Raw genomic sequence first — 26,976 nt, forward strand, 5'->3', positions numbered from 1 at the left:
TTTTCTAAAAACTTAAACTATTAGAAAATAACCATTTTAATCATTTAATCACATAATTCTAACACAAGATAAAGGGGCATCCACCTATAGCTTCAAGGACAACACTCTAGGGTCATGGTTCCTCATTCGACGTGAGACGATGATGGGTAGTTAGAACTTTCCCACTTTATGGGGAAGTGTTCACCAAACTCCACCCATAAGAGCCTAAAAATACCTCCTACTAAATCACTTAAAGCTAAGAATATTGTGACTTTGCAAATTTACTTTTCAGTACTTCACAACTTTTCCAGCTTATCAAAAAAAAAAAAAAAAAAAAAAAAAAGGGGTGTACTTTCACAACTTTTAAGCTAATTTAACCTTGAGGGCTTTTGAGTTTTGACCAACCCCATTGGTTGGTCCTTGGCCTAGTAACTAGGTTGCTTTCTCCTTCACAACTTCTATTTGTAGATTTTGAAACATTGCTTGAAATTAAAAAAAGAAAGAAAGAAAGAAAGAAAAAAAATCCTCCAACAGATAATTGAAAACGAAATTATGAAGGTATCCTCACACAAAGATGAGACATGTCAGACATAACTATCCATGTATATTAGGTAAACTCTGGAAAATAGCATGAGGCTGGCTCCCATTGGAAAAGCAGTTTGGCTTTGTTGCATTTCCTCTAGAATACAACTGCAATATTGCTGACTGATAAGTGTGATCAATTCATAGCAGAGAGCCCAACTGAGGGTTCACATGGAGTTAGTATTGCTTAAATGTAATTTAATCCTTGGAAATAAACCAAAACTTGATTCTTAAAATCTTAATATTTGATTAAGATCACTGATGCTGAATTGCCGATGCATTGCATCTAGCACATGTTATTGCAATAACTGGTAGACCTTTTAGTGTTTTTATGTTGTTCATTGCAGAATATGAGTCAGTGATGCGTGTATTTCTTCCAATGTTCGCCCTTTAGTCTCCGGTACTAGTTTTGCAACGAAAAGAACACCAAAACCACAAATGCTTGAATATATGAAAAATGTTCCTGAAAAGGCATGCATTGGTCAGTCACCACTAGGCATAAGAACACTGGAAAACATAGAGGAAGTCAGAAGTGAGGAGGGATCACCTGCTGAGCTCCACTCGAATAAGAAGTTAAAAGTGTATGAAACAACCCAAGAACAAAACCAACTGACCAAATTGCAAAGGGTTCCAGCTGAGCCCTTCACATTTATGGGAAATATCTGAAGAAAGAGAACCATAACTTGATATGAAATATAATTTTACGGTTATTTTGGATTTTTCATTGCAGTGAAGAAGAAATCAAGCCCAATAATTTTAACCAACCTCTGATACTATAATCCATGGTATTCCTCCCATGCCAAATGAGTAAGATCCCAGATATACCTGATTGCAGGATCAAACAGTTTAACTCTATAACCAAACCAGCAGGAAATAGGTGGAAAAGCTTATACAAACAAAAACAATCATTAGACTCCAATGCTTTCTAAAACTAGACAAGTTAAGTCAATTACAATATGTATCAAATTATCTATCAGTTTGTACACCAAAGTAGTGGTGGTAGTCATGTGCGAAGGATAAAATAGCTTTTTATTTATTTAATTATGTAAATAGAGAAAGTGGAAAACCAAAATTGCATTACCAATACACCTATGAGCGCCAATATGGGACTGACTTCTTTCCACCAGTTATGGTCCTGTTCACGTTAAATTCAAAATTACTATAGTAATTGATCATCGATACAGATGTGTTTGAATTTTATGATAAGGAACCTGCAAAAGGAATGATAATCCTGCAAGGAAGCAACCTAAGCATTCCCCAAATGCAGAAGCCTGCAAACATTGCAGATTTTAATAGTAAATATTTGGCCAACTGCTTTCTAAACTTGAGAGACATATTTATAGTCTAACCATCAAAAGTGTTCGTCTTCCAAATTTATCTATCAATGATGCACCCAAAATAGTTGCGGGAATCTGCAGAGGAAATCTCATTTTCTGAGAAGTTCACCAAACAGAATCACAATATTTAAACTATAAAGATGCAAGATTTACCTGAAAAATAGCCACTACTAAATAACCAACAGTACTAGAGATACCTGTCACAAAAGAAACATATTTTTATATGTAAACATTAGTTTTGTGCATTATTTCTCTGTATGAAGTATAGTAGTTGTCTACAATTTACCAGCTGAATCAAAAATTTCACTCATATAAAACGTAAACACATAGGGCCCTGCCAGTCCTTGCACTACCATCAGCCCAACTCCAACCTATACAAAGTAGGAGTCATATCCATGGATTAAAACAAATAGAAATCATGTAGCACAAGATGGAGAATATAGGAGAAAAATTACACGGCTTACAATGACTAAATGAACATATTTTCGCTGAAACAAATTCAGAATTTTGTCATCCGAGATTTTTTGAAGATTTTCTGTATAATCCTGTAAAACAATAAAATCCTGCTTTAATTTTGTGTAGATGCCAAAAATATGGTAATAATGGATAAGAAATTTTTGCTTAAGTGAAGAATAAAAATTGAGTACTGTCTCCAAAGCGTTAAGTTACTAGACGTGTTACTTTGATTTCAGATGCCTCATGAGAAGTATCAGCATTCTGTCCCTTAAGCCGCTGTAGAGCAGCTTCAAATTCTCTTTCCTTGCCAATTTTTGCCTGCAGAAATTTGCACTGATCTTGAGAATGTTGATGCATTCTTGCACTACTTTAAATGTGAAGCAGTGGTCCGGTACCATCTATTTAGAACTTCATTGATAAATTTGTCTTTAACATGGTTTTAACTCTGTCCCTAGATATTAAAAATAATGAGAATTTTATAAACAACTAGATGATGAATTTTACAAGATTTAACTCACCAACCATCTAGGAGACTCAGGAATGAAAAATAGACAAAGGAGCAGTAACAGACATGGAATACAACCTGATGATGAAAATGTGTAGAAACCATTAGGAAGTACCATTGGTTTTGTAAGTATGAAATGGAACAAATCTACCTATAATGGCCAACATGCGCCAGCTGATGAAAGAACCAATGAGAAAGGAGAAAGAAGCGCCATAACTTGCCATCGACTGTAAAATGAACGATATGATGGGACAAAAGAAAGATTTCATTCAAATGCAGGAATTTATAATGGCACAACTTACCAGGGCGATTGACATAAATCCTCCTCTTAGATTCTTTGGTGTTATCTCTGCAAGGTACACTGGTCCCTGTTGGCAGTGGGATGATAATACTATTAACCATTGCATTCATAAATGTGTGAATTTCAAAATCTAAACCTTACAACATTTACCACAAAACAGGTAAGCCCAAATCCAAGTCCCAGTGATAGTCTTCCAAAGTCGAGCAACCATACACCCTTTCAGCAAGAACAGAACATTTAATACCATGAAATAAAAGCATACAAATAATGGACAATTAAAACTAACAGTCCAAGACCCTAACTCAATTCAATATGCATGTTTCAATATTGTTTTTACTATTTTGGAACTCTTTATCTAATAACATCAGACCTTCTATAGAATCAATATATATATATACACACACACAAAGAAACAATTTGCTTTCAGTATTATTTTTTATGGCTCTAACATTTACTTCCAATGTCTTATATCAGAAATCTTGTAGAAGCCTTGGAGGGTGATGAGAAAGACAAGACATGAAACCTTGGAGAAAATTATTGCCAGCCACCCCATGATGTAGAATATATCCACAATCCAGAATGTCTGCATCAGAATATTAAAACATTAAAAAGAACCATGGAATTATTTGAGATTTAAAAGTACAAACTCATCACTATATATAGAGATGTTTATTTGGTCTTGAAAAACATACACATCTACGACCAATGAGATCTGTTGTCCTCCCACTTACTAGTGCCCCTATCAATGCTCCAATTGTCATTATTGATCCAAACACTGAGTACTGCACATTTGAGTGGAAGGGGAAGAAGTCAACTATATCAGCAGAAGTATCCGGAAACAAGAGATTTCACTGAGAATTATAGAATAATTTATTAAACCAATTTAAGTGATGGTTGAATACACTTAAAATTATTTTTAACTTTCCCACTGCTAAGAAGTTTTCTTCCAACTTGTTAAAAGTGAAGTGACATAGTCCTTTATTTGACGGAGCTATGAAGTGAAGACTAAACTTTAGCTTTGCTCCACATTCTACAATTAGTGCGAGCAGAGTATTCATGGCCTATTATGCATGTTTACTATGATCCTGAAGACCATTTTTCTGATTTAGTTGAGCATGATTATTGAGTCCCTTAATTCTTTTCTACTTACTAGAAATGCCATCATTATTGCTACCTTTTCCTATCACTAATTCCATAATTTCCTTGCCCGCATGTTTGGAAAATATAGGGAAAACTACATGTACTAAAATGAAGCATGAGCTTTAGTACCTAGCATTTAGCAGTTGTAAATCAAGTCAGTTGCAAAAGTTGTAGCCAACGTTTTTCAAGATAAATTCTGAAAAAAAATGTAATAATTTTGTTCAACTTTCCTGGGTGTGTGTATGTTTGTAGGTGCACGTGTTTCATTTAATTTGTATGTACCTCTGCTACAGTGAGGCCCAAATCAGCAATGATTCCAGACTCAGCAAGTGATGAATATACTCCCTGCAAAGTAACCACAAACAGACAAACCTCAATTTCAATTAGTGTTAGCTTATCATGCAAGGCACAACCTCGGATTAACTCTAAATACTTAACACTAGCACCAAAAGCTGGTATTTTGTTGGTTTAGGATCAATGATTCAATCCTAAGGCCTATCTTTATCAATCCTTTGTCATATTGACGAAGCACTTGCATTTTAACCCAAATCATAATGGATTGTGGTGAAAGTAAGTAGGCCGTAACTCAAAATAGCACCAAATCAAACATAGTCCAGAGAAATAAAAAAGAAAAGAAAAAAAAAGGTCATAAAAGCACAGTCATTCTTCCAAAGAGAGAGAACAGATAAAGTCAATGATATTTACAGGAACAACATTCGCCAATTTCAAATTAAAGTTGATCTATGAACTTTATCAACAAATTATACATGAGAACATAGTCTAAACTTTAACTAAGTGGACAAAATATGGTTGTCCCATGTCCCAAGAATCTTAATATTACTGATTTTGAATACTAATAATTGTACTCACAACACTGCCACCAGTGAAGGTACTGCAAGCAACCACAAAGGTGCTGATAACGAGAATAACAGTGGCACTGGAATCATTTGGCCTAACAGCAGCACCAGCACCACTACTATCACCATGGTCATTGCTATCGCTTATGTTATCAGACTCTTGTATTACAAGTAGGGGCTTTGTCACTAGTTCATCCTCCATATTTGCTTCCTTGGATAACAGACTGAGCAAGAATAGTGGAAAAGAAATTATCTTTGTATGTGTGAGTGGCACACACAGAGATTCTGACTTTAAAAGAATGATTATTGAGAGAGATATTTGTCATGTGGAAGTGTAATATTGACACATCTTTTTCATGGCTTACTCATATGTTCAAGTGGCAGATTTGTTAGGTGATCATGTATTTAATAGGTGCTATAGTTAGGTAAGCATACATATCAGGCTCTGATTTCTCCACATGCATACCTGACACCTTATTACATCTACATTCCATTTCTAAGTTTCCTTCACACTTACAATCCTCAGCTCATACTTTACAACTGTTATATATCAAAATTGGAATTCCTTGGCCTCAATTACTTCACTGTGAACACATCCAGCAATCAGCATATTTGAAGTAACCTCTTATTTAAGAGCAATTACATGCTACAAATTATGTACAAAGTTCATTAGTGATCTGTACCAAATGCACAATGACTGTGGTTACTTTGTAAGATATGTATCTTTATAGTGGAACTCAGAAATCATTTTAGTAAAGATTCAATGATATGTGCAATCAATTTCCATTTGCACAACCTTTGCTACCCTAGACTTTATTTAAGTAAGCTCTTCAAACGCCCTACTAGCCTAGACTTTATGTAACCTCTGCAAACATCTTGTCTACTTACCTTCCTACTTAAGTAGTCCTAGAACCTATAGAATTCCTCCGATGCAGTGAACCAGTGAGATTTGGCTTTGTGTTTCAAATTGATAAACAAGCAATATATGAAAGGGTAATAGAATGGGTATTTTATCAAGCACTTGGCTTGGGTTCTTTGTGATCTTGGCTAAGACATGGTGATACTAAACAAAGGCTCAAGATCAAGAACCCAATACTTGTGTGTGTTTAGTGTTAAGCTCTGGAGCAGCTCTCTCTGCCTCTTCACTTTTGGCTTGAGCTCAAGAAACCAGAACCTCAATACAATTGTGTGAAAATTAGCTCAACAAATCCACATAAAAACCCAAGCTTCTTGTATTTTGGTTCAGCCCATCACATGAAAGCTTCAAGAAAAGCTTGGTCTCACCAAATGGCAGGGAAGAGCTCTATTCCTTTAGTCAGTTTTGGTGTTTGGAGTTTCTTTGGAAGATTTAACTTTGGTGAGTTAGGTCTGTAAGCTTTTAAAGAGGTAACATTTTATGTCTCCAAGTTTTTTGTTTAAGCTTAAGTTGTGAGATAAAACTTGACTAGAAGATCACTATAACTTGATGTTTATAGTAGATTATTTAGGGCTCGACATGTAGGCCAAGTGTTGAACCACGTAAATCTTGTATGTACACTATGTTTCAGTTTATGACTTCTAAATGTTTGATAATTTGTCTCTTTAGATTTTGTCGGACCGTGAGCTATGCCATTCCACCTCAAAACCAATTGGTGATGAAAAAAACACACTTAAATCCACATAAAAACCCAAGCTTCTTGTATTTTGGTTCAGCCCATCACATGACAGCTTCAAGAAAAGCTTGCTCTCTCCAAATGGCATGGAAGAGCTCTATCCCTTTAGTCAGTTTTGGTGTTTGGAGTTTCTTTGGAAGATTTAAATGTGGTGAGTTAGGTCTGTAAGCTTTTAAAGAGGTAACATTTTATGTCTCCAAGTTTTTTGTGTAAGCTTAAGTTGTGAGATAAAACTTGAATAGAAGATCACTGTAACTTGATATTTATAGTGGATTATTCAGGGCTCGACATGTAGGCCGAGTGTTGAACCACGTAAATCTTGTATGTTCACCATGTTTCAGTTTATGACTTCCATATGTTTGATAATTTGTCTTTTTAGATTTTGTTAGACCGTGTGCTATGCCATTCTACCTCAAAATCAATTGGTGATGAGGAAGACACACTCACATCTTTTATGGTTTTCAACATCACATCACGCGGGCCTATTTTTGAAGTGGTTGTAGGAAGTCAAATTGTGGTTTCCCAACAATCCCTTCCTCACAATGATACTCCCGTGACTCAAACCCATGACCTTGACTGTAATACCATTTGTCAGACCGTGAGTTATGCTATTCCACCTCAAAACCAATTGGTGATGAGAAAAACACAATCAAATCTTTTATGGCTTTCGACATCACACCACGCGGGCCTGTTTTTAGAGCGGTTATAGAGAGTCAAATTGTGGTCCTCCAATAGATTCCATATTACATATGTTGCTAGCTTAGCCTTCTCACTTGTCATGGTTAACTTCCATTACCTTTTTGTTGACAAATTCACATTTGACTGATAATATTGGGGGTGGGGGAGACTTTGGCCTCACCAAAACGTGGGTGGCTTTTCCTAACAAAACAAGCTCAGAATGGCTCACTCGAGTGGGCTTTAATCTCTCTCTAGAGCGCGCCTCGTTTTGTTGCTTGAGTAGGCCAAAGACAGACTACAAGCAATATCTCTGAGCATCTAGATACTGTTCATGGCTGATTGGCTTGCTTGATTGGGCTTGTTCTCGCACAAGCAATAATCTTCAGTTTCTAAATTTCTGATTTATTTTTTTTGTTCCACAGAATGATCAAGTAACGGAGACCCATTCCAGATTACCTTGTCTTGGTATTTACCAATTTAAATCTTAACATAAGCTATTCTAGGAGCTAGAGTTATACACTTAATAGGCATTATTAAGTCCTCTCTTTCTTTATTGAGTTACTTAGGAAAAGAATGGATAAAATAAATAAATAAATAAATAAAGCAAGTGGTATGCTGAAATTCTGGGAGAAAGACCAAATTGGTGGTAACTTTCTTGTTATAATTTTTACCATATCATAGCAGCCATCAATATGGCTAGGTGCATGGAGAATGAGACCAAAGAGCTATTTAGCAAAAGGATCTAGAATGAAGTAGTAATGCTACTCACAACACACCATGTTCATAACCAAATGCCACAGACAGCATTAGAAAGGGCTCACATGAACCTAATCTTTCATTAAAAATATTATTACAATATTTCTCCTTAATCTTGAATTTGTGATTAGATTCTTTGATGCAGGCAGATTAGTGTGCTTCATACATGTCACTAGGGTAACTAGTATCACTTTCCATGCTTGCCGCTTGCTGCTTGGTGATTCTTATTGCAGAATATGAGTGAGTGATGCTTGTATTTCTTCTAGAGTTCGCCCTTTAGTCTCAGGTACCAGCTTTGCAATGAACAGAACACCCAAACATGACGTGCTTCCATATATGAAAAATGTTCCTGAAATAGCATGCATAAAACAATCATCAATATTCACAAGAAGACCGTGGAGAGAGACAGTGTAAACAATCTTAAACATTAGAGAGTGACGTGTAAATTAATAAAGAAAAATGAGGGACAAGGAGGCATCACCTGCTGGGCTCCATTCTACTAGAAAGTTAAATGTGAACCAAGTGCAAAACCAATTGACTGCATTGCAAATGCTTCCAGCTGAACCCTTTATATTTATAGGAAATATCTGAAAGGGAGAAAAAGAAATCATTTTACAGGTGCCACACTCTAATTGATATATGTGTTACAACTGTGGATAAAGTTTCATGCAAGCTACAGAGTTATCATTCAAAAAAGTTCTTACCTCTGATATTATAATCCATGGTATTGATCCAATACCCAATGAATAGGATACCCCAAAAACCTTAATTCAGAAACCAAGTAGTTCAATTAATCAGAACCGAAATAGCAGGAAGCAATAAGAAAGGGGGAAAAGAAAATTTTTTAATAAACCAAGTAGTTTAATGAAATTGAATGAAATCCTTTCAAGCTCAATACAGTAGTGGAAAAAGAATTAATTATTGATTGAATTTTCTTCTATATCTATATTCGATAGTTAGAAAAAGTATAGGAAGTTTGTAATTACAAGTGCATTACCACTATGCCTGAAAGCATCAAAGTAGGAGTGGCTTCCATCCACCAGTTAAGGTTCTGCTCATGGAAGCAGAAAATCTATAATTACAAAGTCATCAAAAGTAGACACCACACCAAAGACAAACCTTCCCCCTTAAAAAAAAAGGTACAGATGAATTAAAATTCTACGCTAAAAGAACCTGCAATACGAATGATAGTTCAGTAAGAAAGCAACCTAAGCATTCCCCGGTAACAGAAATCTGCATATGAAATTGCAAAGTTTAGAACTAACTCTTTGATCAACTTAGTTCTAAACTTTTAGCAATCTTTTGTGATCTAACCATCAATAATGTTTGCCTTCCAAATTTTTCTATCAAGATTGATCCCAAAGTGATTGCTGGAATCTGCACAGAAAATCTGCACTATTTGGATATGCACTAAAGGGGATCAAAACATTTTAATTGCACCTAAAATATTCAGAACTACCTGAGGAATGGATACCACTATAAACCCAGTAATACTTGGTACACCTGTCATAAACCCATAATTTTATAATTAAATTTCAATTCATTGCCTTTCATATGTCCTATCAAAAGCATCATTATAGTCACATTTTTACCAGCCAGTTCAAAAATTTCATTCATATAATATGCATATCCATTACTCCCCCCAAATTGTTGCAGTACCATCAGTCCAATTCCAACCTATATCAAGTTTGAAACATATAAATAGATCACAAATCCAGAAATGGTGAAACTTGAGACTACTATTTACTGCTCACAATGAGTAAATGAGCATATTTCTGCTGAAACAAGTCAAGGATTTTGTCTTCTGGGATCCTCTGGATGTTTTCAGTATAATCCTGTCAATCAATAAAACCTTTTCTCATTTTCTTTCTTCAAATCTAAAGTTATAGAGTTAAAATGATTCCTTTCTTACAAAAATATTAACTTACTGTGTTACTTTGATATCAGCAGCCTCTTCAGAAATATTAACATTCTTTCCCCTAAGGCATTGTAGTGCAGCTTCAAATTCTTTTTCTTGACCAATCTTTGCCTGCAGACATTTAGCTAAATATTTGGAGCCCATTTGTAGGAACATATTTTTAACTTGCAAGAGGTTTATTGAATTTGATGTGAACATATTATAACTCAATTTTACCTAGCTAAAAAAAAAACTAAAAAAGAATTAGAATTCACTGTTTTTCTTTCTCCTCTTAATGCACCATGTATGTGAACAACATTTACACACCAACAGATTTTTGAATTGCACTCACCAGCCATCTAGGGGACTCTGGAATGAAGAATAAACCAAAAAGTAGTAATAGACATGGAATAGCTCCTGAAAACAAAAACAAAAACAAAAAAGAAAAAACAAAAATCATAACCATTATGAAACTATACTGTTGAAATATAACATAACAGAAGGTCGAAGAAGCAACCTATTAGAACCAAGGCACGCCAGTTGATGACAGAACCAATCAGATATGCAACTGATACACTAACAGGTATCATTGCCTGTGTAACAGACAATAAGGAGCCACATAAGGCAAAAGTACATATTGAAGTTAACATATTGTAATTTAAGGATAATTTTACCATAGAGACTGACGTAATTCCTCCCCTAAGATTCTTGGGTGTAATTTCTGATAGGTAAGTAGGTGCGTGTTCAGCAATGGAATTCAAATCCCATTATCTATCATATGCACTTTTAAGTTAATGTATTTTGAAATCCAAATTTTTACAAAAGTTACCTCGTAACAAGTCAGTCCATATCCAAATCCCAAAGACAGTCTTCCGAGGTCGAGCAACCAAGCACCCTTTCAATAAGTACTGAAACATTTAGTAAATGGGTTGAAAGCAAATAATATGATAGATGATTTTAACTAACAAATGTATCCTAATAATGTTCAAAAATTATTTTCCTAGACTCTTTTTTGCCTTTTTGGAAGTCTTATCTAATTTTTGGAAATTAATGTATAGTATTCATATAGAAAACATGTACTGCTTATGGTTATTATTATTATTATTATTATTATTATTATTGTTTTTTGGTAGAAATGACACCTGCTGGGAATTTCCCATTAAAACAAGAAACTCCGAACAGAACCATAAAACACCCAAAAGTTCTCTGCTTTTCTGCAGCGGCACCAGCTCTGCGTCAAAGAAACAACGACAGTTCTCGACAACTATTAGTATAATACAAGAAAAATACCATAACACAATTGTAACACATGATAGTACAAGGTGGTACAAGATAATACAAAGACAATACAATGGGTCAAAAAGTGGGCCTAGGCCTGATATTCTAAGAGCACTCCTCAAATCTCAAGGAGGAGTGTGAGAGACTATGGATACAAGATCATCAAAATGCCCTCGAGAGGGTGACTTTGTGAAGATATCTACAAGTTGAGCATGAGACCAATAGAGTGGTATAGTGGATAGACCGTAAGAAGAAGGTGACAATTGATCTTAATATGCTTGGTCCGTTTGTGAAAGATATTATTATGAGCAATCTAAATGGCACTCACTAGCCCATGCAACCAAAGGAGCTCCAAGATAGTATTGGTAACAGCTCAATATTCAGTCTCAGAATATTAGAGAGCAACAAAAGTCTAATTCTTGTTGAACCAGTATAAGGGAGGAGCCAAGGAGGAAGCAATACATGGTGGAGGAACAGTGATTGGTAGGGAAGGATACAAAGCATATAAGCATTGTGAGTAAAGCGTGGAGTTGCCATGAACTAGCTCACTTAATGTACGGCTTATGGGATATCAGAGCAAGTGACATGGAGAGAGGTGATCCAAGCTACGAACGAGCTTGCAGTACAGAGTGGAATCTGTTTGTTTATTTAGAGCCCTTGAAATTCTGATTAGTTTAATCTAATGAATTAACTAAGTAGTTACTTAGGTTAATTATTTAGATCTAGATTAAACTTATGCAATCATATTACTTAGTGCAAAAAATTAAAGAAGACAGTAATATGATGACTTAGGAAAACCAATGAAACAAACTGTTTCAAGGTAAAAACTTGGGGAGGATTTAACCTAACTATCTCCTATGATAGAATGGAAGATTACAATAGATTCAAACCCTAAATCTAAAACTACCTCAAGTAGAACTTATTAACACGACCACGTGCAACTTCGAATCTACGGACTCTTCTATCTTGGATTTGCTCAACACAAACTCCTGATTTTTGATTTTGAGATCCCACTCAAAGGTTTCAAATTACCATCAGTAGTAGATCTTTATGTAGCAACTTGTTTCCACAAGTTCTTAATTGTAGATCTCGTTTCGGTAGATGCTTGTTGAGTTAGAAGGTACAAAAACCTCTCAAATTTCACAAGAATAACTCACAAGTCTTCCAAGAGACTCTAAAACGTAATTAGGATTTTCCTTTTATACCTTGTAGTGTAGGATTGAAACCCTGAACATTTTCGCGGGCTTGGGCCTGATTTAAAATTTGCAGAATCAACTAATTTGCGATTTTCGATCAGTCGAGTTTAATTTTCGATCGGTTAAGCTTCACAGAACTTGAACTCTCCTTTCTATAGCTTGAATGTTCTTAAATCTTGATTTGTACAATCTTGAGCAATGTCTAACACCTAATCTAGACTTGTTTTTGTTCTTGGTTTGCCAACATACACAAAATGAGAATCTAAATGTTACACATCCTTATTTTTTTGAGAATAACACCTTGTTTAATCTTGTTGTGCAGGTGCTACACCTTACTGAGCACAAGTTTTATAATTTGCACACATGTGTTCATGATTGGTTAGTAACAGTGGCAAGATAGTTATTTATGCATTTCTTTTAGGATTTTTTAGTCCTTACATTCAAAATATGTGACATTAGAATCAAGATCATTTGTTTAAAAACTATAAACAGCTCAAACAATTAAGCACTACATAGCACAAACTAGCAAAGTGCAGAAATACATCAAAGCTTAACAAGGTACATAGTTATCAAATGCAAATTTCATTGGTCAACCTTAATTACACACTTAGTGGTGTGCAATACACAATTTTTTTTCTATTATTTTTTAAAAATCCTAATCAACCCTAGAATGAAATGCATGAATGAAATGCAAAAATAAAAATAAAAATAAAATAAAATCCTAAGCAAAAAAAAAAAAACATTTTGGTCCAAAGGAATAAGGGATATAGCACAAGAACCATGACAAATAGACTCAGTGAAGTTGAGTCTTTTGCATCCACACTTTCTTAGATGTAGGACTAAAGTTGGAGTTCTAGACACATGAGATTTTTGATCAACTCTAGCATTGGTATAGAGACTAAGAGCTTTTACCAATTCATGAATAAGTGTCATGGTATCTTGTGCTTTTGGCACAGACACTTTTTGTTTGATTGCTTGCTTGGTTGCATGCAACTTGAAATAGATTGGGTGAATATGCCCAACTCCACCACAGAAGTGACAAAACCATTGAGGCTTGTGTTGTTTCTTACCTATAGGATGAGTAGGTTTCTTGGGTTTTGTTTCACTAAGATCTAGTCTAATTCTCCTAGTAGCTAGGACCTCTTCCTTAGGTATTCTAACATTAGGTTTAGGTACAAATACAATAGGGACAAACTTGGGAGGAGTCATAACGGAGGATAAACCACTCTCAACAAACCCTAACCATGTCTTATCAGATGCAGACTTTCGAACATTCAACATGTTATCAAGTTTAAAAGTAGAAATCCTATCAAGTTGTTCTCTAGCAACAAGTAATTCAAATTCTAAACTATTAACTTTTTCAATCAAAGACATGTTCTCAATATTAACAGTAGTTTTAAGTTCATTGGCATCAAATAATTTGACCAAAAGATTCTTCTTTTCATGTTCAAGAGTGTCTATGTTTTTCACTCATAGTTTAATATTCATGGCATCTTTTGCATCAATCTTGCAAAGCTTGTTGTATGCTTCTTTCAAGTTAGCATTTTCAGAGAGTTCCCCATCATAAGGGTTCTCATAACAATCTCAGTTTCACTTATTACAGCTGTAGCAGTGAAAGCTATGAAATTTATTTCTTGATCACTTTCAGACTTGTGATCAGTTCCTTCATCATCACTAAGAGTAATAGCCATAGCTTTACTCTTTGACCTAAAAAATGTGGGACATTCAGATTTAACATGATCATACCCTTGACAACCAAAACACTGTTAGAAGATTGAAAAACTTTATCTTTTGATTTTTCAAAAACATTATTTTTTGTTGTTTCATTCTTCTTCACATTCTTAGGGTTAGCATTATTTTGATTTCTTGCCCTTCTAGTATTGTTTCTTAGAAAATTTCTAAATTTCTTGGCAAGATGAGCAATCTCTGTAGAAGAGATCTCATCATCAAATCTAGAATCATCTACACCATCTACAGACTTTAAAGCCATAGATTTGGATTTGCTAGTCTTGGATAAGTTTGACTCATAGGATTGAAGGGATCCTACAAGTTCATCAATAGGAATGGTTTCTACATCCTTGCTCTTAGTTATGGCAGTCACTTTGGGTCTAAAATTTTCAGTTAAAAATCTAAGAATCTTCCTAACTATCTTAGGTTGATCATATACTTCACCCAAATTAAAAGATGACTTTACTATGTCATTCAGTTTGGCATAGAAATCATCAAAAGTTTCATCATTTGCCATTCTAATGCTCTCAAACCTAGAGGTTAACTGTTGCAATTTATTTATTTTCATAGTCTTAATTAGTTCCTTCATGCATAGCTTTCAAGATATTCCAGGCAGTGTGAGCAACCTTTACATTAGAGATTCTCTTGAATTCTTCCATAAAACAACATTAAATATTGCATTCATAGTTTTGCTATTAAAACTTGCTGCTTCTTTTTGAGCAGTAGACCATTGATCTACAGGAGTGGCCAGTCTTCCCAACCATTTTCCACAGACAACCAAACCCTCTCATCAAGAGATTTCAAAAAAGCTTTCATCCTCACTTTCTAGTAGGCATAATTATTTCCATCAAAGTAGGAGGGATCACAAAAAAGTGACCGTGTTCCATGACAACAGGGGTCAAGGATTAACTCAAAGTAAAACTACATAATCAAGAGCTAACCCGCTCCGATACCATTTGTTTGTTTGTTTTGACCCATTGAAAATCAAATTAGTTTAACCTAATGAATCAGCCAAGTAGTTACTTAGGTTAATTATTCAAATCTAGGTTAAACTCATGCAATCATATTACCTAGTGTAGAAGATTAAAGAAGACAGTAATATGATGACCTAAAAAAACCAATGAAACAAACTGTTTCAAGGTAAAAACATGGGGATAATTTAACCTAGCTATCCTCAAGGTAATCAAATTCACTGTGATAAATTCAAACCCTAAATCTAAAGCTACCTCAAGTAGAACTTGCTAACATAACCACTTGCAGCTCTGACTCCACAGACTCTTTTATCTTGAATTTGCTGAACACAAACTCCTCGTTTGTGACTTTGAGATCCCACTCAAAGGTTTCAGATCACCATCAATAGTAGATCCTTATGCAGCAACTTGTTTCCACCAATTCGTGATTGTAGTTCTTGTTCCAGTAGATGCTTGTTGAGTTAGAAAGTATAGAAACCTCTCAAATCTCACAGAAGTAACTCACAAGTCTTTCAAGAGCTTCTAAAATGTAATTAGGGTTTTCCTTTATACCTTGTAAAGTAGGACTGAAACCCTAAACATTTTCATAGGCTTGGGCCTGATTTAAAATTTGTAGAATCAACTTATTTGTGATTTTCGATCGGTCGAGCTTCACAGAACATGAACTCTCCTTTCTGCAACTTGAATGTTCTTAAATCTTGATTTGTACAATCTTGAGCAATGTCTAACACCTAATCTAGACATGTTTTTGTTCTTGGTTTGCCAACATACACAAAATGAGAATCTAAAAATTTAATCCTAAATATTTAGAACCTAATAGAATCACGTATGAGTTTCCATCGTTTAGAGTAAGTCGATCATTAGGTTCTATCAGTGTGTCAATGATCTTGCTTTATCTGAATCTAGCTTGTTAGAGGAGGGTAGAGTCTGCAACATCTGAGCACTCACAATCTATCACAGTAGAACCGTGGCAAAGTTGTGGCAAAAAAAAGTTGTGATCCTAAAAGGGCTCCTTATCTTGCATTATAAACAGAGTAATGCTACAGTCACATATTTTTACAAAATGTTAATGTGACCAACCTCTTATTGGTTTTTATTCAGACTCACCATTAAATCACTTTTATATTTACCAATAATTACTTACCACATCAGTTGTTTGTAAAAAATTTTGTAAAATAGTTTGTATCTCTAGCATTATTCTTATAAACAAGCTTTGGTTGTAAGCACAATTTTAAAAAAGGACTGGGCCATCTAGTTCAATCAGAAACTGGACCCTAAACTGGTCTAATAAAAATGGTAAAAATTGGGAACCAATTTCTTTTCCAGTTTTTTGACTATTTCAGTTTTTGAAACCATAGTTATAACCCATCAATTGTTATTTGACTCCATTTGTAAAAGTTTCAGTCAGCAAAATGTGTGTGCTACCTTCTCATCCTTATAAGTATTTTGCATACCCATTGTCTCCTGGTTTTGCCAACGTAATGCATGCATACTGTTGAATTAGAAATGCTTTATATAAACTTCGAAAAACTAAATATATTTTACTAAAATGCTTTAGCTTCAAATGTCCAATTTCTAAGAAGGCAAGGACGAAAATGAAAATTAACGTATGGAATCAAACAAAAATGATTAAAAGCAGAAGAGAAAACAACCTTAGCAAAATATATTGCGAGCCACCCCATTATGTAAAATATGTCCAGAATCCACATAGTCTGCTTCAAAGATAAATAAAAATTCAATAGAATATTAATTAAGAGCTGGTCAATATATATACTTGTTAAAAACATTCAACACCAGTCCTACAAATGATTATTTGGTCATCTAAAAAACTCACATATTTACGACCGATGATATCTGCTAATTTCCCACTTATTAATACTGCACCTACCATTCCACCAATTGTCATTATGGAACCGAAAACTGAATACTGCAAAATTGAAGGGTGAATGTGTAAGGATAAATTGAATGATTATTGTTATCTGTTTCTAATAATAATAACTCCTTGTCCCGTGCATTGTCTGCAAAAGGACATGCAAACAGCTACGTACCATGAAGTAAAAGATATATATGTGGACAAGGTTTACTTTGGCAAAGTTTTATGATCAAGAGATTTATTTCATGAATATATAATAAATGTAACTTTTTCAACTAACTTCCCTCTACGTACCTCAGCCACAGAAAGTCCCAAATCAGCAATAATTCCAGATTCAGCAGGGGCCGAGTACCCCGCCTGAAATGAAATGCAATCACAACGCACAATTTCAGAGATGGAACCATATATGTGTGGGTCTATATTCACAAAAGTTTGCAATTTGACCCCAAAAAATTTATACTTGGCCTCCCTCCAAAAAAAATTGACAAATTGGCCTATGAAACACCAGGGAAAAAAAATAAAATAAAATAAAGCTGGACTATTTTGTTGTGCAATGAATTGTTAATTGGGGGAAATGGGTATTAAAAATTGTGACTATTTTGCTGTGTAATGAATTTTTGGTAACATCAATTTTGTTGAAGTTTGTGGGGGGCATGTTTTTTATTTTATTTTTTATTGAAACTACTTTTTGGCACAATATATTTATAAGGTAGGATAATAATGAAGCGAAATAAAATTAAATAAATGAAAAATTAAAACAATAATTTTTATATTGAATAAAGTACAAATTAATAAATTAATTGAATTTTTAGGTAGATTTAAGATAAATCCTGTGGGGCCCGGTAATTTATGGGCCAGACCCGCTTGCTCATGGGAAGTCCACAGGCCCAAGCCGAAAAAGATTATGGCCCAAGCTCGAAAATATAAGGCTGAAGGTGGCCCAGAGATGCAACCGAGGACAGTTTAGTCCTCGGCAGACCCAAAGCTCCCTTAAGAAGAGGGGTAAAAAAGAGCTATAAGAAAATTCCATGAGGAGATCTAAAATATCTTGGGAAAGTTACCTTTATTACCCTTCCTAGATAAGACTCTGCACCTAACAGAGCAGTATTCTTCAGCTTTATCAACCATCCCCAACAATTGCGGGATTAGACTGACGGGACAAATATCAGTCCTGGAAAAATTGACCCTACACGTGGACGAGGGACATCGAACGTAGGCTAGTATAAAAGAAAAGGTAAACTAATCAGAGGGGGATCCCCATCTCACTTCCTGGGAAAAACTCCAGGGATGAGAATGCCCGGACAATATATGTACACCACCATGAAAAACCCACCGCCGGGTAATCGGAGAAAGACATTAGTGCTCCTCGGACATGATCCGAGGAGTCCAATCCCACAAGTTACAAAGCTGTAGGGCTTGGATATCCAGGCTGAAGCCTTTTCTTATCTGAGTTTCCCTAAAGTCCGGTTTGGACCAACGCCCTGTGACCAAACGCTAGCCTTTCAAGCCCACTCTCTACAAATCTTATTGTGAGGGATCCTTCACATGCGAGCCCAACGTCATTGTTGGGCCGTTTAAGAATCGTGTCCCTACAAATCCTTATAATTTATATGATTTTTATTTAATTTATAGATCACGGGAAAGTTAGCTACAATGTTTGTTTGTTTGTTTGTTTGTTTTTTTTTTTTTTTTTTTTTTTAAAAGAAAAAAATACAAATACTTAAGAGGCTAATACTGATGATCTTTTAGTCTTTCCAACTCTAGTATTGATATCCATATTTCTTAAAATTCACAAAAAATAAAAATTGGAAAAATCACCGATAGAATTGGTATTAGTTCATTGCAGTGTGATTCCAAATGGCGTTTGCAAATATGAGATTATGATGTTAATAAATGTGATCTAATATTAAGCTTGGCTCCCCCTAGGTTTAAATATTGCTTCCGTGGACCTTGTACGATTTCATTAATATTTGCCGAACCTATATTACGGTTTGGACTTATTATTTACAACGGTGTACAGGTTGGTGATGGGAAAAAATATACAAAGAATTATCTCATATATTCAATGCATGCACGTTGTATAAAATACTAGATACATGCAATAGATGTAAGAGATACTGTCTACATATATATATATATATATATATATATACCATCTTTCTCATAACATGTAGGTTCTCCAGATAGTGGCAACTCTACATGCAATCCAGCTTAGTCACAAGACCACCCTAACTTGCAAAAAAATGTATATATACACTTGCCAAAAAAAATATCATATGCTAAACTAACCTATTATGACTACCCTAATAAAAAATTTTGAACACCCTGACTTGAGAATTACAAAAATTTGGGTTTAACAAAAATAAGAGTAATGCTATTCACAACATTTTTACAATAATTTCACAACAAATCTGATGTGATAAGTTGTTATTGATTCTAATTTAGGCCAAATACTAATTGTAAGGACGCAATTAGAGTCCCTAGCCCAAGTGATGAATGAACTTAGGTCTAAAAAGCCCAATACAATGAATTTGTAGAGAGTGAGTTGGAAAACTAAGCTTTAACGAGTCGAACAACAAGAATAATGGATTCAGGTGACAAGAAAAGGAATATAAACTGATTTAAGCTAAAGAAAATCATCCTCGGCACAATCCGAGGAGATCAGTTCTCATATATTTCTCTCAAGTTTTATTACAAAGTTAGTTCTTAATGGCTACAGTGTTCTTCTCTTTGTTTCTCGATCCCCCACTCTCATTGCTTCCTTTCTCTTTTATACTGGCTTCCCGTTTCATCTCTACCTTCCATGTGCAGACTAGATGGTTGGTGTTGATACTTGTCCCATCAACACCTTCCTGAAGTCTTTGTGTAGTAGCTATAAGGCTCAAAACCACTCTTCAGGTATCACTTCCATATTAATGCGGCCAAAGACTTAGCTGCAAAGTATTTAATGCAGTGGTAGCAGCTTTCTCCTTAGATATTTTAGAGCTCCCCCTTGTCCTATATTTCTGCAATACTTATCCATATCAACAGAATTTCCTGAAACGTTCCCCCAGACGGCAGACCACTCCTGCGGACCTTGGCTTTGGTTAGCCGAGGAGGCATTCATCCTCGGACCACTCTCATGGGCTTTTATGATCAAAACTAAATTCTTCATTTAGCAACACGGACTTCCCTGGCGACGTTTACTCCTCTTCGGACGACTTCACGTCCTCGAATTGGGCCTCAAGCCCAATATATACATAGATAATGAGTTCTTGGGCCCAATATCCCTACAATAGCCCCTCGAGATTCTTCTTTCTGGCTCCTTGGGAAGAAAGGAGGATTTCGACATCACTATACTTACCTCGTGCTCACCACACCTCATCTCAAATCGTGTAGGCGCCTTTTTAACTGCCTAAGGCATGCTCCTGACGCTTCAACATTCGAGACTCTCCCTCATTAAATTTTTACGGCTCCATGTTCCCCACGTTTTACGGTGTGATGTGGATCCAACGGCTAAGGATTCTGCTGGAACATGGGCGGGAATTTTCCCGCTTGTAGCTTTCGCTTTGATATAAATACCACTCAAATCAATCACTCATCTCGCTCTAACATTCATTTAGCTCTAGCGCACATACATTAAACCTGCCAACTTTTTTGTGTGTGTGCGCATGAGTACTTCACCTCTGCCACAGTGAGGCCCAGATCAGCTATGATTCCATTCTCAGTAAGCGATGAATATACCGCCTGCAAAGAAGCCACAAACATCAATATTTTCTCAAACAAAAGAAAACTTCAATTTCAACCCATATCAGTTCATCATGTAACGCATGGCCCCAAACTCAAATAATATCTCAAGCTGAATCCTAAAGCACTGATGTGAATTTATATAACTAGGTTAGAATTAATGTTTGATAGTACGTAAGTTTTAAAAGATTGTAAGTGTATGTTTGGAATGGAGAGAGATGCAAGGAGCTCCTATCTCCTCTCACATTATCTCTTTCCATCTAAACACAATGTAAAGATCTTTTGTCCTAAAGAACTCATTCATCCCATTGAAAGGTAACAGCAATTTTTTATTTTTTGGCATTTTCTTTCTTCAATGAAAACTTTTGTTTATTTTTTCTATCCTTATTTTTCTATTATAACTTTTAGTTTTTTACTTGAAAAAAAAAAAATGAACTTGACATTCAATCAAATCATATATGACAAGTTTTGAAACAATTTCCTTTGTCTCTATAGTTAGAAGCTTGCCCAAATTCTATTTTATAAACAAAATTATGTTCTCATATCCTTTTTGGCACCTGAGAAAAAAAAAAAAAAAAAAATTCTCTTGTGAACAAATTTTTAAAAAATGATAAATTGGTGATAATGACAATGAGAGGAAAATCTAACTTTGGGAAATCGTTAAAACCAAATAGTTTGATGCAAAATATATAGCAGTTGCAATCTGACTTTATCGGACCTACTTAATATATATATATATATATATATATATATATTTGTGTGTGTGTTTTACTCGCCATATTAAAAACAACACCAAGAAAAAATGATTTTTGAAACATCATATGTTTTCCTTTCTTTTAACTATAGAAGTATCCAAAGACAAAAACACCACTTTATTTATTTTTATTGTTAAAATAAAATTAGTGAATCGACTAAAAAAATAAATTGAGAAAAGGATTTTAATTTAAAATTTTTTAAAAAAATTCTAAAATGAATTCAAACAGTGTCGATATATATATATAATTTTTTTTTTTTTTTTGAGAAACAAACACACACACACACAAGAGAGGGAGTGCAATTCTAATACAAAACCACATCACAAATTTCATTCAAAAGTTATAGTAACTTTTAAGAACATCAACAGAAAAAGCTTGTTTTGTGTGACCTTGTTTTGTAATACTAACTAGTTTGAGTATTTGTGTGAAAATATATATATGCTCATTCTTGTTGGAGAATGGAGAGGATAATAAATTTATTTATAAAGGAATTTATGTCATGGTATGTTGAATAACTTATATTGCAATAGAAAAAGTTTTCATATGCTCAAGTAAATCATTTAAAAGCTTAAAAGAACCATAGTTATAGCAATCTCCTAATTTCTATGTCTTAGAAATTGATATTCAAAATCAAGTTATATCATATAAAATACTGAAATTGTATAATCACTCAAAAACTAAAATACTAATATCATTATCAGCTAAGGGTGAAAAAATAACATAAAGAAAGATAATACCACAAATAATTAAACTAAATAATTAAAAATAATAATTTTACTTTTTATCTTCTATATATTTTAATAAATTCGAATTTAGAAGGTACTCTCAATCCAAATATTTTTTTTAACCTAATTTTTAAGGAAGTGCACCAAATTGGACCGAAGTGGACCGAAGTGCACCAAATTGGACCGAAGTGCACCAAATTGGACTGAAGTGGACCTAACAGAGAGAAATAGACTGAACTAAGGCTGCGTTTGTTTTGGTGTAAAACCATTTCAGGAAATGATTTTACACCTCACCGTGTGTTTGGTTGCGCATGGAAAATAGAATTTTTCAGAAAAGCATTTCATTTGACCGTAAATATTATGGCTTTGACCCAGAAATTGGTTTACATTTCAATTTTCACTTCAAACCATTTCTGGACTCAGACGCATAGAGAGAGAGAGAGAGAGAGAGAGAGAGAGAAGAGATCACTGGTACTCTCCCTCACACCGAGCTCACTCACTCATACCGAGCTCCACCTTCTCCCTCACGCCAAACGCAGCCGATCCTCTCCCTCTTGCTGGTCCGAGCTCCACCCACAGTCCGACGAGCGCCAAAGATCCACCCATGGTGAGTTTCCTTTTCCAATTGAGTTCATTTCTCAATCCGACAACCTCACCTCCGATCCACCCTCTATTTAAGTCCAACGACCTCACCTCACCTCCGATCCACACACCTCCGACCCACCCTCTACAAAAGCCGATCCACATCCCCTCAAACCCATCTAGCCAAAATCCACCCTCAAACCCAGAAACGACCCTTCCTCCGACCTACCTCTCGGATCCGATCTATATATAAATATAAATATATATTTATTTATTTATTTATTTATTCATTCATTCATTTATTTATTTATTTATTTACTTTTTTTAATTATCCATTTTTTATTTAATTATTGATTTAAGAATTTAAATTTTGTTGGTGTTGCAATTATATAGAAATAGAATGCAATGTGATTTGTTGGTGTAAATATTGATTGTGATGGTATTATGTTGTGTACGTTGTTGATGTTACAGTTATACAGAAATAGAATGCAATGTGATTTGTTGGTGTAAATATTGATTGTGATGGTATTATGTTGTGTACGTTGTTGATATTACAATTATACAGAAATATATGTGCATAAATATTTTGGTACTCGTTATCAATGTGGTTTGGATGTTTTCTGTTTGTGGCTGTTTTTATATACTGTGTTACTGTGTAATCAATAGCATGCTTGTTTACATACCTCTTAGACCACAGTGTTTGTGATTTTTTAGATGAAGAAAAAAACCAAAGCCGCAATTCTTACCTCAGCTGCATCTGTCCTCTTTGTGGGGGTTGCATTGTTAAGGAAATTGCGGCGTAGATGACTGCCTATGGCGCCTTATGTTAATCATGCAGCCAAGAGAGAGCATTATATAAATAGTATTCTGCATGGAAGTGAGAGACATTGTGTAAATCAAATTATAATGAAGCCTATAGCTTTCCACCACTTATGTCACATCCTCACTGAGGGGGAGCAACTACGCCCGACTATTCACATGTCTGTTACAGAGCACGTGCTAATTTTCTGTCACATTATTGGTCATAATGTGAGTGTGATGCCCCAATTTGATTGATTGATTGTGTGATGTGTGTGGGTGTGTGATGAGTCCCACATCAGGTATTTACTGGATAGATCTGGGCTTTATTAACAACTACAAGGAGTCTCAATTGTGACTAATCCTTTTGAGGTACAGCGTAGATGTGGCTAGCGCTTTTCCTTGGGTCGTTACATATTGTGATGCCCCAATTTGATTGATTGTGTGATGTGTGTGGGTGTGTGATGAGTCTCACATCGGGTATTTACTGGGTTAAACTGGACTTTATTAACAACTGTAAGGAGCCTTAATTATAACTAGTCATTTTGAGGTATAGCGCAGATGTGGCTAGCGTTTTTTCCTTGGATCGTTACATATGGTATCAGAGCCGGCCCGGTAATCCCGTGTGGGTTCAAAGACACTACCTCACAAATTGGACCCTAATGAAGACATTAGGGATTTAAGTGGGTGAGATTGTGATGCCCCAATTTGATTGATTGTGTGATGAGTCCCACATCGAGTATTTACTGGGTTGAACTGAGCTTTATTAACAACTGCAAGGAGTCTCAATTATGACTAGTCCTTTTGAGATATAACGCAGATGTGGCTAGCGCTTTTTCCTTGGGTCATTACAGTGAGGTTCTGTGTAATTGAAAATCGGTTCCATAGATCGACTGAGACTGTTCATAGATACTTCAAGGTCGTCCTTAGGGGGGGTCCTAAAATTATATAGAGCTCTAATAAAACTACCTAGAGAAGATACACCTCCAGAGATAAGGAATAGCAGAAGGTTCTACCCATATTTTAAGGTAAATATTGCGACTTGTGTATTTTTCTAAATTGTGAAGATTTGTGTAATTTTAAACCATTATATCTGTCAAAAATTAAGATTGTGTTGGAGCAATCGATAGTACACATGTTCGTGCATCTGTGCCACCTGAAATACAAGGAAGGTTTCGTGGTCGCAAAGATGGAACCACACAAAATGTGTTAGCTGCCATTAGTTTTGACTTAAAGTTCATTTTATGTATTGGCTGGATGAGAAGGTAGTACACATGATTCACGTGTGTTAAATGATGCATTTGCTAGGCAAGGGGGATTTTCAATTCCCGAAGGTATTATAGGATTACTTCACCTTTTTGGTTTATTAGTTTAATAAATATTGTGCATTTTCCTAAAAATAGTAGTGATTTGGTTTTATTTTTGAATATATGTAGGTAAATATTATCTTGGTGATGTTGGATATGGTAATAAAAATGGAATTTTGTCACCTTATCAAAGTGTGCGATATCACTTGAAAGAGTTTAGTGATCGTCCTCCTGAGAATGAGCAAGAATTGTTCAACCTCCGACACTCTTCATTTAGAACTACCATTAAGTGAGGGTTTGGAGTGTTGGATGCAGAACCATTTTGGTATTTGGAAACTCAAGTGAAAGTAGTGTTAGCATATTGTGTGATTCATAATCACATTATGGGGGCTGAACCAAATGACCATATTATGGAAGCTGCAATGAACCAAGTAGAGTCTAGTGGCCCCCAACAAGAAACACAGTCACGCCGGGACTCCATTGAAGACAGTAGAGTATGGAATGCTAAGAGAGATCAGATATGCCAAGTTATGTGGTCTGATTATACCAGGAGTGGAGAATAGTATTTTATTTAGATTTCTATGATTGTAATATGTGCTGTATTTTTTTTTTCTGTAAGGACAATGTATTTACTATAGACTTCTGGTGGTGTAAGGAAAAAGTATTTTCAGCATTACATTGTTATTTCTAGTGTTAGCATGTTTCGTTTTGTTGTGCACATCTATAAGCGTGGTTATATGTGTGTTTGATTTGTTGTTCATATTCCGAGCATAATTACTAAATGCTACTTTCATTTTTAAATGCTACTCTCACTATACAATTTTCATATGTAGTAATGTCGAAGGGAAAAGAGAAGGTAGGCGGCACTAAGCAGTTCAGGTGGCTGCCCCCCATGCACACGTCTCTGCTTAGGCTACTTACCGAGGAGGCTGCGAAGGGCAACAAGCCTTCTAACACTTTCAAGGCTAGCTCCTTTGCTTTTGTAGCGAAGGAGATATTTGCTCAATTTAGGGTCGAGTGCCACCCCTCTTATGTAGAGAATTGGCTACGGATTTTAAGGACCATGTGGATCACTATTCAAACTATTAGGAAGAAGAGTGGTTTCGGCTGGGACGATAACTTAAAAATGATAACATGCAATGCGAAGACATATCAAGGAGAAGTCATGGTATGGCTTCCAACTATATTTTCTTGATATAAATGATAATATATGTTTTTGGCTTTTATAATCTATGAATTGAGAACAAGACAAGGCTGCTCAAGTACCCTCTTTATATGAAATTTATAGTGTCATTCCTTTTAGGATTCCATTGCTTTTACAAATTTTCAAATATAACTTTCATGTGCGGATCTATTGTAAAATCTGGTCTTAGCATTTATACATTGTATTTTCTGTTATTCTTGTCTTCAAAATCATGGGTTATGTCTCCTGTTCCCTAACAGATTTTTTTGTTTATCATTGACCTAAATCATCTAATGGCATCTATATTGAATTGAATATTGAATTTATGAGTGAAGTGATTATTGCATTGTTATTATACGTTCCTTTCTCCCTTACAGGCGCATTGTAAGCATGCGGAGTATCTGAACAAAAAGATTGAGATGTATGATGAATTGGCTATTGTAGTGGGGAAGGATACAACTACATGTAGCTTTTCTAAGTCGTATGTGGATATTGAGAATGAGTCAAACAATGGGGACAATACTGAGTTTGTGGCGGACAATGGGGAGGAAGGTGTGGTGGACAAAGGGAAGAATGCGGTAGAGTCATCCACCACTGGGTCGGGAATTTCCAAGTTTCGCAAAAGAGGGCGTGCACCTCCCTCTGATGATAGTGTGCTGACTGATTTGTCTGATCAACTGAAGGAAATTGCTGTGGCTTTGAAAGAAATCAACC

The 26,976-nt window shown here is 35.2% G+C and overlaps 1 protein-coding gene across 1 annotated transcript in view; it reads right to left on the reverse strand.

Moving 5' to 3' along the window:
- Positions 1-514: 514 nt before the first annotated feature.
- The window catches only part of LOC126719290 (uncharacterized), a 37,568-nt gene continuing 11,106 nt past the window's right edge, over positions 515-26,976 (reverse strand). Inside the window, exons 2-36 of the mRNA XM_050421861.1 lie at positions 17,481-17,543; positions 17,148-17,240; positions 16,966-17,025; positions 10,968-11,035; positions 10,815-10,878; positions 10,658-10,733; positions 10,493-10,557; positions 10,180-10,272; positions 9,998-10,078; positions 9,836-9,920; positions 9,703-9,746; positions 9,558-9,620; positions 9,417-9,476; positions 9,241-9,294; positions 8,948-9,007; positions 8,725-8,830; positions 8,475-8,592; positions 5,171-5,477; positions 4,583-4,645; positions 3,853-3,942; positions 3,684-3,743; positions 3,311-3,376; positions 3,162-3,227; positions 3,011-3,086; positions 2,873-2,937; positions 2,580-2,672; positions 2,363-2,443; positions 2,185-2,269; positions 2,052-2,095; positions 1,911-1,973; positions 1,773-1,832; positions 1,643-1,696; positions 1,327-1,386; positions 1,109-1,223; positions 515-1,024 (exon numbers count right to left, since the gene is read on the reverse strand). Of these exons, the coding sequence (XP_050277818.1) occupies positions 900-1,024; positions 1,109-1,223; positions 1,327-1,386; positions 1,643-1,696; positions 1,773-1,832; positions 1,911-1,973; positions 2,052-2,095; positions 2,185-2,269; positions 2,363-2,443; positions 2,580-2,672; positions 2,873-2,937; positions 3,011-3,086; positions 3,162-3,227; positions 3,311-3,376; positions 3,684-3,743; positions 3,853-3,942; positions 4,583-4,645; positions 5,171-5,477; positions 8,475-8,592; positions 8,725-8,830; positions 8,948-9,007; positions 9,241-9,294; positions 9,417-9,476; positions 9,558-9,620; positions 9,703-9,746; positions 9,836-9,920; positions 9,998-10,078; positions 10,180-10,272; positions 10,493-10,557; positions 10,658-10,733; positions 10,815-10,878; positions 10,968-11,035; positions 16,966-17,025; positions 17,148-17,240; positions 17,481-17,543 (2,826 nt within the window). The 3' untranslated portion in view covers positions 515-899. The remainder of the gene's footprint in view (positions 1,025-1,108; positions 1,224-1,326; positions 1,387-1,642; positions 1,697-1,772; positions 1,833-1,910; positions 1,974-2,051; positions 2,096-2,184; positions 2,270-2,362; positions 2,444-2,579; positions 2,673-2,872; positions 2,938-3,010; positions 3,087-3,161; positions 3,228-3,310; positions 3,377-3,683; positions 3,744-3,852; positions 3,943-4,582; positions 4,646-5,170; positions 5,478-8,474; positions 8,593-8,724; positions 8,831-8,947; positions 9,008-9,240; positions 9,295-9,416; positions 9,477-9,557; positions 9,621-9,702; positions 9,747-9,835; positions 9,921-9,997; positions 10,079-10,179; positions 10,273-10,492; positions 10,558-10,657; positions 10,734-10,814; positions 10,879-10,967; positions 11,036-16,965; positions 17,026-17,147; positions 17,241-17,480; positions 17,544-26,976) is intronic.

This window comes from Quercus robur, chromosome 3, assembly GCF_932294415.1.
Source record: "Quercus robur chromosome 3, dhQueRobu3.1, whole genome shotgun sequence".
NCBI lineage: Eukaryota > Viridiplantae > Streptophyta > Magnoliopsida > Fagales > Fagaceae > Quercus > Quercus robur.